General features: G+C 41.8%; 1 protein-coding gene and 1 non-coding gene across 2 annotated transcripts in view; both read left to right on the top strand.

The window, feature by feature from the left end:
- Positions 1 to 303: 303 nt before the first annotated feature.
- On the top strand, positions 304 to 375 carry trnah-gug (transfer RNA histidin (anticodon GUG)). Its single transcript has one exon. It is a non-coding gene; the product is annotated as a tRNA-His (tRNA).
- A 1,904-nt stretch (positions 376 to 2,279) lies between these two features.
- Positions 2,280 to 19,612, top strand: part of LOC139646568 (FERM domain-containing protein 5-like) — an 84,415-nt gene continuing 67,082 nt past the window's right edge. Inside the window, exon 1 of the mRNA XM_071522469.1 lies at positions 2,280 to 2,381. Within this exon, the coding sequence (XP_071378570.1) occupies positions 2,280 to 2,381 (102 nt within the window). The remainder of the gene's footprint in view (positions 2,382 to 19,612) is intronic.

Below are 19,612 nucleotides of genomic sequence, written 5' to 3' on the forward strand. Positions count from 1 at the left end.
TGCCTTTGAGATAAACTGTCAGGTATGGGTATATCCCACTCAAAGCCAAAAACGTATTGACTATCTGCATATGGAGAGTTACATTTCATAGTAGCCTATTTTAAAGTATTTTTTTTTTAAGATCGAACAAGACAGGTTCTGGTTTTTATTTCAGCCATTAAATGTAGGGTTTGTTCTAGTAGGGAGGAAGAAATGACACAAACCAACAGCTGAATTCTCTCCAGTAGACCTGTCCCTCCCAGTTGTACAGCATTCAAAACAGCATGTCTGAGCCTCATGCGGCACGACAGCTCATCGTAGCTCGCCGTGATCGTATAGTGGTTAGTACTCTGCGTTGTGGCCGCAGCAACCTCGGTTCGAATCCGAGTCACGGCATTGTGGAACAATGTCACGGCAGATGAGCTGTGTTTTGAATAAACTACAGACAGCTACAGTGGGTACTATTTGGCTGTTCCTGATCTTGTAACAGAACCCGACTCGGTATTTACTTTAGGCGAACGTGCAGCACCCTTACCGCATGGTTGAATCGGCTATTATCTCTATTGCCTGCAGGCCAGGCGGTGCTTATCTTCTGCATAAACATTTGAAAAGGCTTTTAAAGATTCAGACTCATGCCAGTAGTCTCCGATCATTGTACCATCGAAAGCAAAGGTGTATGCAGGTTTTCATTCCAACCAAACACTACACCAACTGAGTTTAATGATCAGCACACCCTCAACCAGAGACGGGATCAGCTGGTGTAGTGTTTGGTTGGAATGGAAACCTGCAGACTCGTAGATGATGGGAAAGGGGGATCCGGAGTTTCAGAGAGATTCAATGTGTCAAAGGCAAGATGAAGCCAAATATTCTGTATCTAGAATAATATGAACTCTTATACGGATATTTTCCCTACTTCAATGCGCTTCCCGTAAAGCGCCACCAGAAGGAGACATATTATAAAGAAACATGATACTTCAAACTCACCGGGGCATGGCGGGAGTTTTTCTCTATTTCTCTATCGTCCTCAGACGTCATCGGAAGTTGAAACCTATTCGTGACAAAATGTTCTCAGAAAAAGATGAACAGGCGCAATTTGATTAAGATGGGCAGCGCCACAAGCTGGCGTTTGCTTGTGGCAGGAAGGTTGCCAACATGAATGCCGGCTCGGAAATGTGGGTGGAGAAAGTGCATGAGTACCGCTCTCCTCTCCCTGAACCCACGAGCAAGGCATTTATCTCTCAGCTGGTCCAGTGGAGCTGCTCAGTGGCCAACGGTAGAAGACTGTGCAGGATGTCAGGTGTGAATGTAACAACTTGGATGTAGTGCTGGAAAACAGCATGGTGCTCTGACAAATAAAGGTTAAAAACATACAAATCTGGCAAAGATACACACCTACTACTCGCGGATGTGCCTTGGTGCATTAATTTACGTGAGGCGCGTGAGGGGAATCCTGTAGCCTATATAGGATGGAAACAATGTTTCTCTTTACCGCTTTGCGTAGCCTACACAATACCATTAATGTACAAGGAGTATTTGCTGTAGTCGTGCTGACTGAGAGAGAGAGAGAGATCAACCTGTGGATGATGGAATGATGGTATCTCTTGCTGCCTTCAGGGGCTGTGGGAAATATCGCGATTACCTGACCAGCGCATGAACGACCCAACAATGTAGTAACAATGGTAAGGTTAATGTGATAATATAATGGCTGTATATTTCTAATTTTACGACTTGTTTAACTTGTTGTCAAATAATAAAATGTACACCAAAATACACATCATTGGTTAACAGCTAACAAAAAGAAAAAATAAATTACATGACCATTGTACATTTTCTCTACTTCATGGCTATTTACTGAATGTCGGAGCTTATTTCGAAGTCTCTGAAGGCAGCATCTCTTTCATGGCTCGCCATTGGCTGACAGCCCCGCCATTCAACCCCTGCTCCGCCCAGCAGCATTGAGAGCGGCAACGACGAGGAGGGGGGTAAAGGTATGGTGATGAGGGGAACAGAGTAGCTGGAGCAGAGCAGAGCAGCGGCAGTAGCGCTCTTCTCACTCCTCGCTGACTGAAGAAACGCAGCGTGGTATTCCAGCCAGCGAGCTGTCTGTGCGAGCACACACACTTGCACAGCCACACTGGTAAAACGATGCACCACCACCGCCACCACCTCTCCACACTGTCGTTGCTGCTAGTCAGGTGTTGGACCAAAGACCAAGGACGCCGTTAACGTGACAACATCTAAACTTGTCTGTATGTGCTGTGCGCCGTTCTTCCTGGTCCCGTACGCAGACGAACGAGAAGATGCTGAGCCGATTGATGAGTGGCAGCATCAGGAGTCTAGACAGGGAATGCGACTGTACTGTGAGATTGCTGGACGATTCGGAGTACACCTGCACGATTCAGGTCAGTGGGGACAAACATTTCCTATTTATGAAATTAACCTGGTAACCTATATTTGCGCAGGATGTTTTATTGCCATGTAACAAGCGGGTGACGAGCAGGTAAAATTGCGCTTCCCTACACATTTAACCCCCCCCCCCCCCCCCCATTTATTACCAACGCATAGAGAGTGTCCTAATTAATATGAGAGGTGTCATCTCCCTAAACTCCCCCTCTAATGGTCTACCACCTATGTGCATGTTGTTGCTGTGTGTTTATGATATAAGGCCTCTGTCATCATGAGGCTGCAGACCTGATGTTGCTTTCGTCACAGACATTACCTGTGTGGACATCCCATGACTGCATTTGGTGTGAGGCACGCACCTGCATTGCGTAGCAAATTCAGTGGTTACCCAAAAGCAATTTTCCGTATTCCATTGGAAGGTGTGCAGTGTGGAAAAAAACACTCTATACTGACAGTTTTTAATCTGTATAAACTGTTGCCATTCTGCAGCTTCACAGGCTTTACATGCATACGAATGCCTTAGAAAACTAATCTTGATAATCTGATCTTGAATGATGCATTCCAGTCAAGGGCTCAGCTAGGATTTCCGGATCCTCTGGCTAGGTGAGACAGAGGCACAGCAGAAGCACCAGAGCTAATTTAGTTCATATTTAACCAGGGGAAAATGTTGTTTACCCAGAGTCTACAGTTAGGCTAAATAGGGGGAACATGTTTGTGTTAACAAGGTACAGTAGATGTCCTCTCCTTGCCCTTCAGTTTGACCATGGGTGTGACCAAGGAGTGTCAGTGTGCTGTCGTGGAAAAACCTTGTAACTCCAATTTTTGTGATTTTCATGTTTTTATTTGAACCAAAGGTTTACATGTTCCTTAGATCAATTTCCGTGATACTAGGGCCTATTAAATTAATTTACAACTGTTGATAAGGTTTTGTGGTTGTCAGTCTTAAAATAAGGCTGTTTTTCTCAATTCCTGAAAAGCTCCATGGGGGTGGGAGGGGTCCCTCTGCCTAATATAGCTTGCTTTCTCTTTGGCATCTTGACTGATGAGTAGCCAGCCAAAATTTGTTTTACCAATCGTGCTGAACCACAGTGTGCAAAGCTTAAAAAAAGCAAAATACTGTTTTTCTGCTGTGCAGTATAAAGCACATGACTTAATACATAACAGCACCACTCTTGCATGGCCTTGCCAAAAATAACTGAAGTCATTAGCGAAGTAAGAGGAAACAAATTGAGGATAACCTTCGGAATACATTCATTAAAACTGAGAAATGAAAATAGTAGGCTTTAAAACAAAGTCAAAAGTAAAGATATGGGAAGGAGCACTGCATAGGGTCTTTAGTGTAGACTGGACAGATGCTCTTTGGATATAGCTAACAGCTTAGTCGATTGAGCCAATGTGTAGGAAGTCTGTGAAATTCTACATGAAGATCTAGTAAAAACCGTGTAGTTTCCTGTAGAAAAACCTCCAAGGCACTCTGTCTGTCTGGCAAGAATAGATTAAAACATTGCAACTAGTCTGGTCCTCGCCAGGGAACAATACACAGCAAAGGACAAAGGTATATGGATATATTTGAGTATTACATTACTATATTCATGTAGACCAGTGTTTCTTGAAAGGCGTTCCATGCATTCATTACCCTGGTACTAACAATTAATTTGTCACTCACTCACTCACTTGCTCACTCACTCCCAATTTCTCCCAGGTCAGACTTCTTAAAAGTATTTGTCTTTATTTCTTGTTCTTTGAGTTGTCTCAAAAATCAATTGTTATATTGACAGTGAGGGAGGGAGAGACATGACTAGAGTCAATAAACAGACCGTGTGTTTATGAGGGAGAGAGCAGAAGAGGGTGAGAGCAAGCGATGGGGATTAGTGTGTATTACCTCCTTTGTAGATCAAGTGTGTGTGTGTGCATGTGCGGTCTTTTGTGTGGGTGCGTCAGTAAGAAGTCTGGTTGTGTGCATCAGCTAACCTGGTCGTTTGAGTTGCTGGAGTTGCTTTTTGATGCTTGTTACTCTGAGGGATTCTTTCGCTGCTGAATTAGGGATGACAACACACAAAGACCATCACCACCTGCTCGTTTCTTGGATCTGACGGCAAAGCCGAGGCAAGCCTTTCAACGTCTGACTAACAACTTAAAGTGGCAGTGCTCTGGGGACAGATGAAATGGTGATTTTACATCAGCCTTTCATTATTTCTCCTCATCCTGTCAGTAACTAAAAAAAAAAACCCCAACAAGTGGGAGGCCCATAATTGTTCATCAGATATCACACAGGTAATGATGATGCTTTTAAACGTAATTTGTGTAGGATTACACTGTCAAATGAATTGTGGTTGTGAACATCGGCGCTATGTTCAGTAGCCGCTGTTTTTTGTCTTTTGGCATCTTTCATCATTTCCACTCCCACGGGCTTTTGATGAAGCACAACTCCAAAACTGGTCTCAATGGAAGCAGAAATCAGATCATCGGGGCTATTGTTTGCAACAACAATAGTCACATATTTGCTGGCATTAAAATGTGTAACAACTTTTAGAGAGAGATGTTAATAAGAATGTCTTACACATCTGCCAAAAGGACATGGTAATGACTGGTACTGGAGCGTGACAACATTGTTGGCTCACAGCAGATGAGAGCGGATGGCTGTTCTCATTTCCTGGCTCACCTTGGAGATGTGGCCCAGAATAAAGGGCCCTCATGGGGCTCGGCAAGGGTCACACCTCCCATTTAGCTCGATTAGCCTACACCTGGAACCACCGCTGCTGCATGTTGTACTGAATTCACATCATAGGGGAAGGGAGATAGATACGACCGCCCTACTTGGGGGAAAAAAGTGCAGTGTGAAGGCGGTGTGGAGTGGGATGAGAAGGGTCACTGGCTATAGGCAGCCAGAAGGGGATCAAAGACAACATGTTAAACATGTTTTTCAAAAGGTTGGACACCTCTCCACCTTTCAGCATGGCAGGACGGCCTAATAGGACCCCACTTACCACGACCCATCCACCTCACACTCATGCTGTCCGCTTCTTCCCCTCTGTCCACTTCTTCTCCTCCCTTACTGACAAAAATGTGGCTGAGTACACCATGGCCCTGGAAGCATGATGAGAAACATGATTTGATTTCTCCAGTGCTCAGAGAGAAGCTTGGATTGATGCAGGTGGACTGTGATGACTCACATGGACGACACCATGGTTTCCTGGATTACGGACTATCTAACAGATAGGCCACGTTTTGTCCACCTCTGCAGCAGTGTGTCGGACATGCTGCAGAGTGGCAGGAGGACAGCTTTCTTGTTCACAGCCTACACCTCTGACTTCAGATTCCACTCTGGGTCAGGCCCCCTCCAGACCTTCTCTGATGAGTCCTCTATTGTGGGATGTATCAGTGAGAGCAAGGACAAGCATAGGAGTCTGGCGGGGAGCTTTGTTGGGCGGTGCAAGGAGAACCATCTGCAGCTCAATGTCAGTAAGACAAAGGAGCTAGTAGTGGATTTCCAACTGAGCAAGAAGCCACTGATACCACCGTCCAGGATGAGGTGATGGAGGTGGTGCAGTCCTATAAGTACATGGGGGTGCATATCAAAAATAAACTGGACTGGTCTGACAACATGGAGGCACTGTACAAGAACAGGCAGAGTAGGGGAGAAGTGGGAGGCAGGCAAGATAAACAAACTGATGAAAAAGGCTGGCTCTGTTGTTGGGGTGAGGCTTAACACCCAGGAGGCAGTAGCAGAGAGGGGGATGAGGACTAAACTGAACTCTATCCTAGGCAGCACCTCTCATCCTCTCCATGGTGAGCTGATGCAGTGACAGAGCACCTTCAGCCACCACCTCGTCCCCCCAAGGTGCAACACACAGTATCTTAAGCCTAGGTCACACTAGATGAGTTTTACGCTGATTCTAAGTCCACCTGGACCATCCTGACCATCGGGGGGAGTGGAGGCTGGTTTTTCATGCTTTTTTAAAACATGTTTGATTTTGTCAGGCCAAAGTCTGGTCAGGCTCACCAATGCTTAAATCTGAGAGTGACACTGGCAACAGCCAATGGGAGTTTACATCAGCAAGATTCCCAACTCCACTTGCTCCACTTTTGATAAGCTGCAAAACAATGTTATTTGGAGGAATAAATCATGTATAAAATGGCAACGTGCCTGGATCAGTCCACATAAATATGCAGTTGCAAATTAAGTTAAATAAGTCTTTGTAATTGTATCTATATTTTGTAATTATACCTATTTTAATTGTACTTCTTTTGTAACAGTTAACTGCTCTGAACTAATGGGAAAAAGCTTTTGAATGACAGAATCGGATAGTGTGTGATTCCTCGTCTTCATGTGTGAAATCGGGAAAAGATGGTCCATCTTTTCCCGACACGTTGTGTGAACAGTTTTTCGAGTGGGCGGCAAGCGGACCAGTCGTTTAGTCTGAACTGCCCTCGTTGGGCAAGATTTGAGCAGTCTTCAGGTGCTCTTTTGTGCCAACAGCCATCAGACTCTACAATGTGTCTTGTTCAAACGGTCCCAGCCTCAGCCAACTAGGAGGGTGCTGAGGCTGGGTGCCTGCATTGTCCATACAAATGATCCAGGACTGCTTTTTGCATTCATATACTGTGGACTAATCTGTACAACATCTGCTTGCACTGTTTCTAATCTGTACATGTCTTCTGGACATTTTTTGTCTGTACATATGCTGCCTTCATCTATAAATATGTTCCGATACTGGGAACAAACAACAGCGCACATTGTCAGTTTTCAGTACATATGACACCTTCATCTATAGAGTTTTTGATAAGGTGAATAGTGTGTAATGCACATATCCAGATCTGCACCTTCTGTAGACCTGTTAATGTGAATACTTTTGCACATCCTGTATAGGCTGAAATTTCACTTTGTTTTACTTCATATTCTCATTTTGATTTAATTTATGTCTTAAATATATTGATATATATCTGTATTTATTTCATACTGCATTCATTTTTTTCTTTTTTTTTCTTTGTCTTGATAAGGTCTATTGCTGTTATTTTGCACAACCTCTTAATGCTGGAATCCATACTTTTTGAAACTGAATATATTTAAGTATGAAAAAATATATACTGTATACTGTAGACATTTCAAATGAATGATTTTCACCACATAAGTAATTTTATGATTGATCATATCTTTTATATACCATGACAGGACACAACTATTTGCTGGAATTTTTTATTTTGTGTTATATAGTGTTTCATTTCGCTGTAAAATATAATCTCAAATGTATCATTCACTAAGTGCATGTGAAAAGGCTGCTCATGAGAAATAAAAGTCTACAGAAAACTTCAATCCTCGTGTTGGACGGCCTCAGACAAGTTTGAACATGTGAGCACTGTCTTTGCACTCATCGTTTGAACCGTCAGGTGGTTGCAGTGTGCCCATAGGACGTGAATGCAGCATCACTGCAGCTGTCCATTTCTCTTTCACAAAATGGATGAAAAGATGAAATTTCAGGGATCGGTAGAGTATCACAAAAGGAATAAAAGAATGGACCTCCATTATAGCCCTTTTAGCAGCATACCAAAATGACTGCTCATCTTCACCCTAGAGCTACACTTAACAATATATGAGGATGGAGGACATTCACAGGCCTGACAAGCATTTCTTAGGGCATTGTAGCTGGGCAGCAGTGCTCTCAAATGGGAGTGAAATACAGAGGGGCTTAAGAGAGAGCAAGAGGGAGAAGTTGGAAGAGAAGATACTATAGATTTAATGAGCGGGAGAGAGGCCCAATCAGACGGAGAGATTTGAACCTTTTTAGCTTGGGGCTTTACTCCTTGTGTGTCCTTTGCATTGATGCTTTCTAGTTGTGCTGTATATGTCAGGAGATCAGGCTTTCATTTACAGTATTTTGTCTGCAGTTTGGATTTAGCCATAGGCCATTTACCATAGAATCCTGGCTATATTGAGTGATATACAGGAGCAGAATGCCTCTCACTATCAAAATCAATACAGTGTGATTAAAAAACAAAGGGAAAATCCAGGGATTATTTAGATCCAGAGTTTGTTTGGATGGGTTTGAATTGTGTAATCATGAATTGTGATTGTGGTTTAACATCAAGAACTAGAAATTGCAGTTAATCAGCAGTGTCTCATGCCAGGCACTGGAGAATAGTAGAATAAACTCCATCCAATGAACTCTAATGGGTTCGTTAAAGGACTGTAGGCTATTGGACTCAAATCAGCCTTCATAGCATGAGATATAAAATGTAGGCCACATAATAAATGTAATATGGCTGATTGAGTAAAACTTACATTACAAATAAAACCTATAGTTCAGTTTTGTTGGAGGCATATAGGCCATTTGATCTAAATTAATATTCCTACTGTGAGCCAAAAGATATATTGTGTATCAGAGAATGAAAACAAGATGAATGATAGAATAGCACTGATCCAGAGAGACATACCTCATCACTAAGAGTAAGTGGTTTAGTCACCTGGCACAGCCCAAGATCCTCTATAGCCCACTAATGAAATTAGGGCTGTTCCTTTGAAGCCAAATGCAGAACTTGGAAGGAGCTCCTCTTGTTTTGCATTGTGAATGCATTATTGAAATAGGTTGCTCTTGTCTCCTAAGTGGTCTCTCTGCACTCATTGTTTTCTGCTTGGTGTGCACTGCTAAAATTGGAATAGAGGTTGTAACATATTTTGTTTTCATAGAGACATGCAAGTCTGGTCTTGCTGGTGTTGTCTTCGCCTCACTGGTTTCAGACTAAAATAATAATAGCTAAAGATAGCAATAGTTTATCCCTAAATCAGACAATAAACAAATTCATTGAACGTTTGCCCAAACCAGACCTGGGCCAAATAGTAATTTGCAAATGCCTTTTATGGTTTGTTTTGATCCAGAAGGGTGGGGTTTGCTACACTGGACAACACAATGAGTGCCAGAACATTTACATAATCACAGGAAAGTGTTTGAAAGTCAATTTAGTATGCTTGTCTGTGATTGGCATCTATTGTAATTGTCCTGATGCAGTTAACTGCAGCTATCCTTGATTTATCCTTGATATATTACAATGCATTTCAGTTGTTTGACTTGGTCCCAGGGTTTTCAATATATCATCTGTCAGTTACAGGCAAAATTAAAGAATGGTTTTTCACAGATGCTTAGATCTTTTATGCCTTTGTGGCTCACCTTCAGTCAAAATAACCAGTGTTTTATGACAAATGTGGGGAAGTGATAGCCTAAAAGTTTGAGACCCGGCCCTGTGACCATAAGGGAGCTGGTTCGAAACCTGAGCCAGCTGGGAAATGAATGAATGCTCTCCTTTGCTAGACAACTGGTGTCAAAACGCCTTCGATCAAGGCACCTAATCCCAGTGGATCTGCTCGGTGGCCAGTAACCCAAGACTGGTTGTATTGGGAAGCTCCCAGGTGTAGGCTAATGGAGCTAAATGGGAAATATTTTTAAAGGTGCTATGTTTAGCATTTTTAAACATCTACTGTATATATTATTGTCAGAAACAGTGCAATACGTTAGTGTAATTGCTGAAAATAAATGAGACCATGGTCGAGACGATTGGTATCCTGTATCTCACACCAGTGATATTGTTAGTGCTGGTGTTTCTCAAATGAAGACCCCATTGTTTCCTGTCACAAAGAGGATGTTGAGACTTGACCTTTACTGTGAGATCCGATCCGATGGCACACAATGTAAAATGCAGTGTGGAGGCCGACAGAGGCTGCCAATCTACTCAGCTTTTTTGTCTTTTTTGTTTACTGTAATTATACGAATGTCTCAAAATCAATGTGGTCATGATTTGTTGATGTTAAAATGCTACACATAGCACTTTTAACTGTATGAATGTGAAGCAGGGTGGTGCTAAAACAAAGATCGTGCCTGCTCAGTCAACCTTCGCCAAATAAATAAAGGTTTAAAAATATATATGTAAATAACGTTGGATAGGAACATGAATATGAATTTCACCTGACGTCCAAACGTTTAGCCTGTGGATCAGAAGCATGGGATTCAGGCAGAGCTTTTTGCCCATAATAATCCATAGACTGGGAATGCTGGTCCCCTAAGTAGATTTATTTCTAACCGCTCAAGGCTTAATATAGAATAAAAGTAGGATGTGCTTTAGACAGGGCTCCTGCTTATCAGCCTCGCTGCCAGCTATGTGCCGCCCTGCTGAAATCTGTGAGAGAGACATGTCTTCCTGATTTGAAGGCGCCCTGCTAAATAACATGTTAATCCATAATGTGGAGAAATGGTGAGATAAGCCCTCAAGGCTTTGGTGTGCTCTCAGATTAGGACACTCGGCTGTTGGCCATGACAGTAATATCTACGATTCCAGTGATGTCAGTGCCTCAACTCCACTCACCCCGTTGATTGTCATTTTATTCTGCACACACACACTCAGTGGTCTGAGATTATAACCAACTGATTAAAGTAGCTTTCATTATTCGGTAGTAACTTCAGGTTTCTTTTGTTCTTTCAAGCTGCATCTGAATTCAAATGCTTTTCCCTTAATGCTATAGGCCCATATAAACCAAGACATTATATTGGCTGCTTCATGGTAATGAGCAATCAGTTATTTTGGGGGATTATTTTCATCTGACACAATACCAATTAGTGATTAATTAGTGCAGCTGATTACATTGTATTTTTTTGATGACAAAATGACTATTCCAAAGCTTATTACACAGTGGATTTACTTACATATTTAGTTTTGTATTATATACATTTAACATAAACAATGTGTTTGAAATAATGTGCTTTAATAGTCAGCTTTGCAACTTTAGTCTTTCATTTAACCTCATGAATGTTCCATAAAGGTAAATGATTCATAAACAATACAAAATACAACGACTTCAAATAGTTGCAGGGATACACCTGAGCTGTCTGGCTCATTGTATGTAGGAGTAAAAGAATGAATACCCCATTTGTGGGGAAAATGAGAATTTTGACAAACAAACACAAAGGTTGCGAATCAGTCGGTCATTGCAGTGCTCCATTATACTTTCCCACTGTACTCTTCTCCATTGTACTACATGGCACTTTGTGTGTTGGCCAGGCTTTTTGAGCCCCAATACAATATAATACAATATTTTGGCAGCAGGTTTCATCTAGAGCTTTTGGTCATTTTGTTTGGTCTTTATTTTAACACTTCAGTTTTACTTGATCTTAATAGATTATTCAGTCTTATACATGACATTGGATTCCTAATACTATACTATGCTATACCTCCAAAATCTTTAAACATCTATTTGAGTTTGTTGGGGAATATGCAAATCCTTTGCTGTATTACTTGCTGTATTTAAATAAGATTTTGAGCCATATCTACAAAGATTCTTGATAATCTTCTATCTGTATTGGGATTTTAAAGCCAGATGTGAATGGGGCCTAAAGCCTAGAAGGCACTGCATTCTGTCAAAAGCTTCCATGGCGATGATGACGGTTGAAATGGTGTATTTAGGGTTGGAGTTGCTGAGTTGTTGCTTTTCTAGAACGTGTGAATAATTAAAATGTGTGACAAGAGTGAATATTTAATGATATGTTACCTCGGATGCACATGTTGCTGGCGGGGTTCGATGAGGTTGGCCTGCAGTATGTGATGCAGCGATAGGATAATCTGCCAGTTCACTTAGGCAGTGGCTGCTCCGTGGTGATTTCATCGGGTTAGCTGAAGGAGCCACAGTTAATAGTGAAGGGAAGCTTATATTCTGCATGCTTGCTTGCTCTCTCTCTCTCTCTCTCTCGCTCTCTCTCTCTCTTTGTCGGTCTCTCTTTGTTTCTCTCTTCTTCTCTCTTTTTCTTTCTGTGTTTTGTCTCCTGGCTGGCCCCTGGATTCCACAGAATCCCCTCTTTGTTCCTCTTCACTCTCATCTCTCTCTCTCTCTCTCTCTCTCTCTCTCTCTCTCTCTCTCTCTCTCTCTCTCTTTCTCTCTCTTTCTTTCTTTCTTTCTCTCTCTCTCTGTCTCTCTCTCTCTCTCTCTCTCTCTCTCTCTCTCTCTGCTGCAGTTCAGCGGATTAATGAGCTCACCCTGAGAGAACCTGACACCGGTAGATGACATAGCACAGACACACTATACATGACACAGCAATAAAGAAAGACACTGGAGGCCGTTCACTGAAAGCTATAGGCATTACAGCTGTTGTTATACAGTTAAACGGCCAGAGGCTGTAAATATGCACAGTTCACTCAAAGAGCTGAGTCGATATGAAGCAGCTGCGTTAAAACATAACACGTTTGCACATGACCAGCATTAGTTTGCACTAGTAGTAAGGAAATGGTCACTTTCACATACACACATGCAATCTTATGTCTGTGTCGCCCCAACTGCCAGTCTCTCCGTTTCTTTTCACATTGCTTTAACCAGAACAATCTCAATATTTTTCTTCTCACACCAAAGTTTCACAGTCAGCGGTCATAATAACACAGGAAATGATTATATATAGATATAGGTGCAAGTTTCTCTCATAACGAAAAATCACGTGGTGTGCAATGGCTTTTTACTCTAGGTAAAACAAACCTTAAGGCAACAAACAGAAGCCAGGTAACGTACAATATATTCATTCTCTGCTTGTTTTTTTTTTGCAGTGATGAATTGCGTCTCTCAGGGAGGCGGTGTGTCTTTGCAGTTGCCTTTGATGCTTTTAGTAATAGAACGGGAGAAACTGGAGACTAGAAAACATCTCCATTGTGAGGCATTAGGTGTTTGTCTGTACGCACACACCTGAAACACCAGGGCGCTCAACTCCACACACACTCATAAGGAAATGAGGGAGTGACTGCAGAAGAGTAGGTAAAGAGCACGTAGAGTCAAGCTGAGCTTCATCAGTTTAATTAAAATAGTATAACGATCCAGTGTTGGAGGTTTTATGCACCACATAGTGTGAATCTCAGTCCCCTCAATGGCTCATTTTAATTTCATAGCTGAAACATAATTAAGTAATTTTCCTGTCATATTTGGGAGGCATCAAGGAGATTATGGTTTTAATGTGGGGAACAGAGCAGCAGAAAGACTGTAACTAACACAACTAAAATCACCCCTCTGCTTGTATGGGGGCAGTTACATCACAGAGAATATGTAGTGGTACCACTGCAGGCCTGAGCTGAAGTGAAAAAGTTTTAGAAACTGAAGTTCCTTAGTGTCTCTCTCTCTCACTCTCTTTAACACTTACTCTTTTGAATGATTGAATGTTTCTTTGATTCATTCATTCATTCATTATTCATTCATTCATAATCCATCCATGCAGTATCTTCTATCCATCCATCTGTCTCTCAGTTAATACATTCTGTCACTGTTCCATGCTCAGCAGCTGCAGTAAGGAGTTACAGGTACAACTTTTCCTCAGAGAGTGGCAGTGAAGTTCCCCAGACTTGAGGAGAATGCATCTGTATCAGCCTCTCAACACCAGTTCATATGAAGAATGCCTTTTACCCAAGCACAGGCGTTCCATCTGGGAAACCTTTAACACTTTACTGAAATAAGAGAGCAGTTTCTTGTTGTCAATGGAGTCTTCTCTCCTCCTCCTCTTCCTCCTCGCCCCCCTCCTCCTTTCTCTCTCTTCTTCTTTTATGTCAAACTTGAAAGGGGAGACAAGGCTTATTTGAGAGCGCAGAGGCTTGCTGCAGAGTCGAGGACGTCACTGGAGGAGAAGAGTTCAGAGACTGTGGTGATTCCATGTAGACCGACGATTGTGTCGGCCGCAGTCAACTTGAAAATTATTCTGTTATTTCGGCGTCGACTTGGGTACTCATGTGTAATTCATCATCCGATTCCATTAGGTCTCCTGCGTTTGATATTTAATCAGCATATTAATGATGTTTTCGTCGAGGTGCTCATAATTGTCGCCGTGCATATGTGCGCTATCTGTATGTATGTGTGTGTGTGTGTGTGTACGGGGTATTAGTGCGACGTTCGAGAGAGAGAGTTGATTTATGTTTTTGTATTTTCTTGCGTGCGTGTACAACATTCTCGTGTGAATTTGCGGATTAACGAGAGATGGCACCAAAAAAATGTAGCTGGTGTCAAGTCCACCGGGGGATGAATTGGGTGCTTTGTAAAGGAAAGGCAAAAAGCTTTAATTACACACGGATGCTGATGCCCTGTAGGGCTGCCTGCTGGCTCGGCACATTACAGACAACAATATCCTTTGTGTGTGTGTGTGTGTGTGTGTGTGTGTGTGTGTTTGTGCTTGCTCGTTTGGATGTGCATATGCGTGAGTGTTAATGTGTGTGTGTACAGGTGCTTTAGGAAGGAAGGTTTACATTGGAAAGGGGAAATGGAAAGAAAGGAAGAGGGAGAGAGAGAGAGACAGAGAAAGCGATGGAGACATTACAACACTAAAGATGCACTGTAATGAGTGTCTCTCCGTGACTCTCACAAGGGTAACACTGCCTCTGCTAATTATGCTGCGGCATAGTGACACTATATGCAGATACACTAATGATTGATGTGATTTAAGAGATCACAAATTGTTTGTTTTTTTCCTCAGGCTAATTATGTGTGGGTGTACGTCTATGTGGGTGTGAAGTGTATCACATTACTGAGCATCACATTTTTTTGTACAGCCATGAAAGTGCTGTTTGTAATCTGCCTTTATCTAGCCTATTGAGTGCTGTGTATGTGCATGTGTAGTATACAGGCTTACCATAATATATTCTGTGTGTGTGTGGTCAGTGTGGGCTGCGTGTCTCTGTGTGCGGTGTGTGTATTTATGTCGTAGTTGTCTTGTTTGTCGTCTCTTGGCGGTGTGTGGCTTCCTGCGCTGTGATGTTGGCTGAAGCGGTGCTGTTTGGATCCACACGGTGAGTTTGAGGGGTATAGAGGGGTAGAGGTGGGAACCATACAGCCTAATATTGCAATTAAGTCCATGTTGATACTATACAATAGGGATGGGACGATATGATTATCGCATGATACAATTTGATACGTGATATGGGGTTCCTGATTCAATACCACCACGATACGATGTAATAAATAAAAGTTCAATGACTGTGCACAAAGTCTGACTGTGCAGAATTATGTTCATTTCTGAGCCACAGATCTTTCTAGCAATAGCATTGGCTTGTATCTCATCTGTGATTATTACAGCAGAATAAGATGTAGCTAATATCATGATTAATTTTTCGGCCCCACGATACGTATTGTCACATTCTTATATTGCGATATAATGAATTTCGATATATTGTCCCATCCCGCCAAGTATCAGTATTTTTATTTAGAATCATAATCGTATGATAGAGACATGCAAGGTAAGAAATACAAAGGGTTTAACTCAGCAGATGATGTGCGGTTGTCTAGGATCACACCCAATGCCACTTTAAAGTGCTCAATAGTAGAACTGTCTTTCAATGGAAGAATGATACTCTTGTTCTTGTAATGGGTTTTGTTATCTTATTGCCTTAAATTATATTGTTTCAGCTGTTTACTGCAGTCACATAAAAACTCAAAATGCACAATATATTGTAGTATCGACTCGCAGTGCTTACAGTAAGCAAAACATTCAGAATTGGGAGTTCTGTATCATGGAGGATCTGCCATAATAATGTTGTATAGGTGAACTTATTGGTGATATTCACCCTAGTGAATGTGCTGTTCTGTAGGAGTTAGCAACTTTTCAGTCCGGAGCTCACACACACACACACACACACACACACACACACACACTCACACACACACACACAAACACAGGAGATACACAGAAGGGGAGCGCTTCCTGAACAAAATAGATGTGCTTGTTGTTTCTAAAGTCATATTCAGCAATTATTCTCTTTCTATTATCATCCTGGCCAAAATGCTGATGTTCATTTTGACTTATTTCCCTGTATGCATCTAATTTACATATGATTTCCTTGAAATTATTGAAAGTTAAACACAAACATGATGAAAACTGGAGGTATATATTATGAAATCTTGACAAGAATGTTACAAAAGCTACGCAGTTGAATCCATTATACCATACATTATAGATAAAGGTTGGATTGATTATTTCACTAATAGCATCACTGATAATAGCAGTGTGTCATGCCAGTTTGCACATCTGGGGATTGCATGTCCACTGAATTTGCCCACCTCACACCTTCACTATGCCAAGATATGTGCTACAATAATATTCTGTTTTTCTTTTTGCATGCATTTCCTTTGTATTTTATATATATTCAAGCAAAATAGCCCTGAGATCATTCTCACATCTGAATTTGTGTACACTTGTTTCTGTTCATGTTACAGATACACATAATGACAAAATAGCATACAATATTTATTGAAACCTTCCACTTCAATCTGCCATTTTTTAAATCAGGAAGTCTGACAAATCATAGCCTACAGGAATGTAACGCTGAAATAGGCTGACCTAATGTTTAATTTTCTTTTTAGCAGAACAATTTGTCTTTGAGGATGCAGCATGGTCAATGAATTTCTAGTTGTATCAATATGAGACAGCAGCAATGCAGAGCAGCACTCGACTCCACTCCTAACATAGCAGAAAGACAATGCAGCATCTCCCTCCTGATTAGAATGCAAATCAGCCTGCGTGATTCCATTCACGTGATTGGAGGAAATCTTCTTCCACCATGTATTCTCTGGAGGGCACGACCAAAAGTGGGAGGTTTTTGGTGCCTTTGAGAATGGGCCTATCATGTTGAATCTTGCACTCTAACTGAAGCTGTAAGAATTTCATAAATCAAACATAACATGTTTCCTACAATCATCTCAATGCTTGAATTTATGGTATTAGTGTTACTGTCTGTATAAATACCTGTTTACCTGCTCATCATCTTTCAGTTAAATTTGTGCAAAATTCTAGCTACAGTACATACAGCTAATTTAACATGATTAATGGCTGATCTTTCAAAGTATAATCACTCCAACTGTAAACTGAAATACCAACAGTTGACTAAATGAGATGAGGTTCTTTTTAGTTCATGGGTTCAAGCCTGCAATACAGCAGGTCTCAACATGTAGACAAAACTTTATTGTTTTCGCCACAAACTGCTTACTCTGTTCCTCTGTCTTTTAAAATCAAGACAATGATGTGAGACAGACCCAGATTTCTCCCAGTATATCCATATTGTTTACCTCGTCTGCCAGGGAACCTTCGCTTTTCGTTGGCTTATTCTAAACTGAAGCGTTGTGAATGTCAGCGGTAGGATCTTCTCCCGGGAAAACATAGGAACAGAAGTTAAAACAAACCTCCTCGGCTCTTCGGCTGGCTGGATCGGGATTTCCATTCGGGAGTTGAGCTGGGAAAAGAGTAAAACTCTGCTTGCAGTCTGCACTGATATAAATTGCATCTAGACCTATCAATTTTTCACAGGGCTTCGGAAGAGAAACATTGTTGATATGCTCAAGAAGTGCTTTTGTTAAATCTCCTTGGTTGGTCCCATGTGGTTTGAAAACTAGTGACTCTGAATTTAGCAACAGTACGTTTCCCAGTGCTAGATACTTCAAAACATCTCATTCTGGTGCGGCTGATACATTTCTTAGGGTTAATTTTGTAGTTCATGGCTCCTGTGGTGCCTTTGCCCTTTAATTCAGTGGCATCATTTATCACAACAATTGAACAACTGAATGAATGTTGACTTCATTGTGATGTATTGTGCGCTGTCATGTTGCTCAAGATATTTTGCCTTTTTTCTGCACCATGCCTCCACATACCTCTAGAAACAGATTAGAAACTGGATGAAAGTCGGAGTTCTGACACTGGCTGAGATGTGACACAGTCTGTGCCACTGTGCTCTGCATTTTATGTGAGTGCATCTGAAGGCCTACATTGCCAAATGTGGAAATGTGTAATAAGAAAGAGGATATTTCCATACCAATCTGATACAGTTGTTTTTTATGTAAGGAATGTTGAAAGTTTTGAATCAGTGTTTAAATAAATAAGATCTTGCGCTCAGAGATGTCAAAGAATGTGAAGCTATTCATTAGTACATGCAATGCCAACCACGTAATGCGTCATAACGTGGCAAATTTTCTGCCTCATGAAGTTTTTCTGGAATATCAGAACAGGCCAATCACTGATCTCACACTTTGATTGAATATCTGTTCACAACGGCTAATGAGCCAGAACATTTCTAATGCAGGAATGACTGTAGCTGCATCAGGTAGGCAATTCACATATATTTGACAAGGATAGTGTTTCACATATATAGATTTACAGTATTTGTTGTGGCCCAGTAAGTCATATATCAGCAGCCATATCAGCAGTCTTCAGCAGTGTTACTTTCCACCACCACAAAAAACCTATAGAGACACTCAAGGGGAATCTGCAGATCGATTCTTTCCCAAGCTCTGTATTTAACAGGGGGAATACATTCAATAATTTTTATTAACAAAGGCAACACCTTCCACCTTTTCCCCTTCAAATGCCCCCCTGACTGTGTCCGGATCCCTGGTGCGACCTAATGGCAGGCTACTGTACCTCTCTGTTAGGCGTGAGTGTCAGCTGCTCCGTCCAGTAGTCCACTGTGGTCTATTTTTACACTCTTGCTATAGCAGAGCGACTGTATGTGCATGGAATATTAAGCACTCCCCCTCCCGCTCGCTGTTGGTAAGTCAAGTCGTCATCGGCTCGATTCCATACGCACAACGGTGCACACTTCAGTCAAGTGCCAGCCAAAGAGCTCCCGCTTCTTCTCCTCCACTGCTCTCTCGCTTTCTCTCTCGCTCTTCCATACACACATACAAACACTCGCTCACAGTCTTCCTCTTTCTCTCCTTCTGTCCTCTCTCTCATCCCTCTATATCCCCTTGTCTCTTTACTGAGCTTAGCTTCTCCAGCCTAGCCTCCTCTTCCTGGCATAGGAAGCAGCGTGATTACTAAGTAGACAGGGCAAGAGGCTACTTTGTAATCTCCTGACGTCCCGGGGAGAGCTGGTGTACCGATACATAGTACTGTGATCTGTGTATTTCTGTGAGTAATACATGATCAGACCAGGTCTTTTTCTCAGTGTGTGTGTGTGTGTGTATTTGTAAAGACTAGAAGAAGAAGAAGGCCTGTGGGAGCTCTTCCTCTCTCCCTCTTTCTTCTTGGCTCTCAGAGAGGTGGACGGCATGAGAATGACTCACTGTCAGAGAGATTGATCTCGCAGGCCTGATGCGCGCTCTCAGATATTGGCATTTCCTACTTTTAGCTGCTGACATTTTGTATAACATACTGCTTTATGTTAAAGTTATACAGCTATTTTGGACGTTCATGGACCGAGCTCTTGTTCTGCAGTGCAAAAGCTTGTGTTTGTGTAACGGACA

This window comes from Centroberyx affinis, unplaced genomic scaffold, assembly GCF_046629955.1.
Source record: "Centroberyx affinis isolate AG114_WGS23_722 - 3 ecotype Tasmania unplaced genomic scaffold, CSIRO-AGI_Caff_v1 ptg000993l_1, whole genome shotgun sequence".
Classification (NCBI taxonomy): Eukaryota; Metazoa; Chordata; class Actinopteri; order Beryciformes; family Berycidae; genus Centroberyx; species Centroberyx affinis.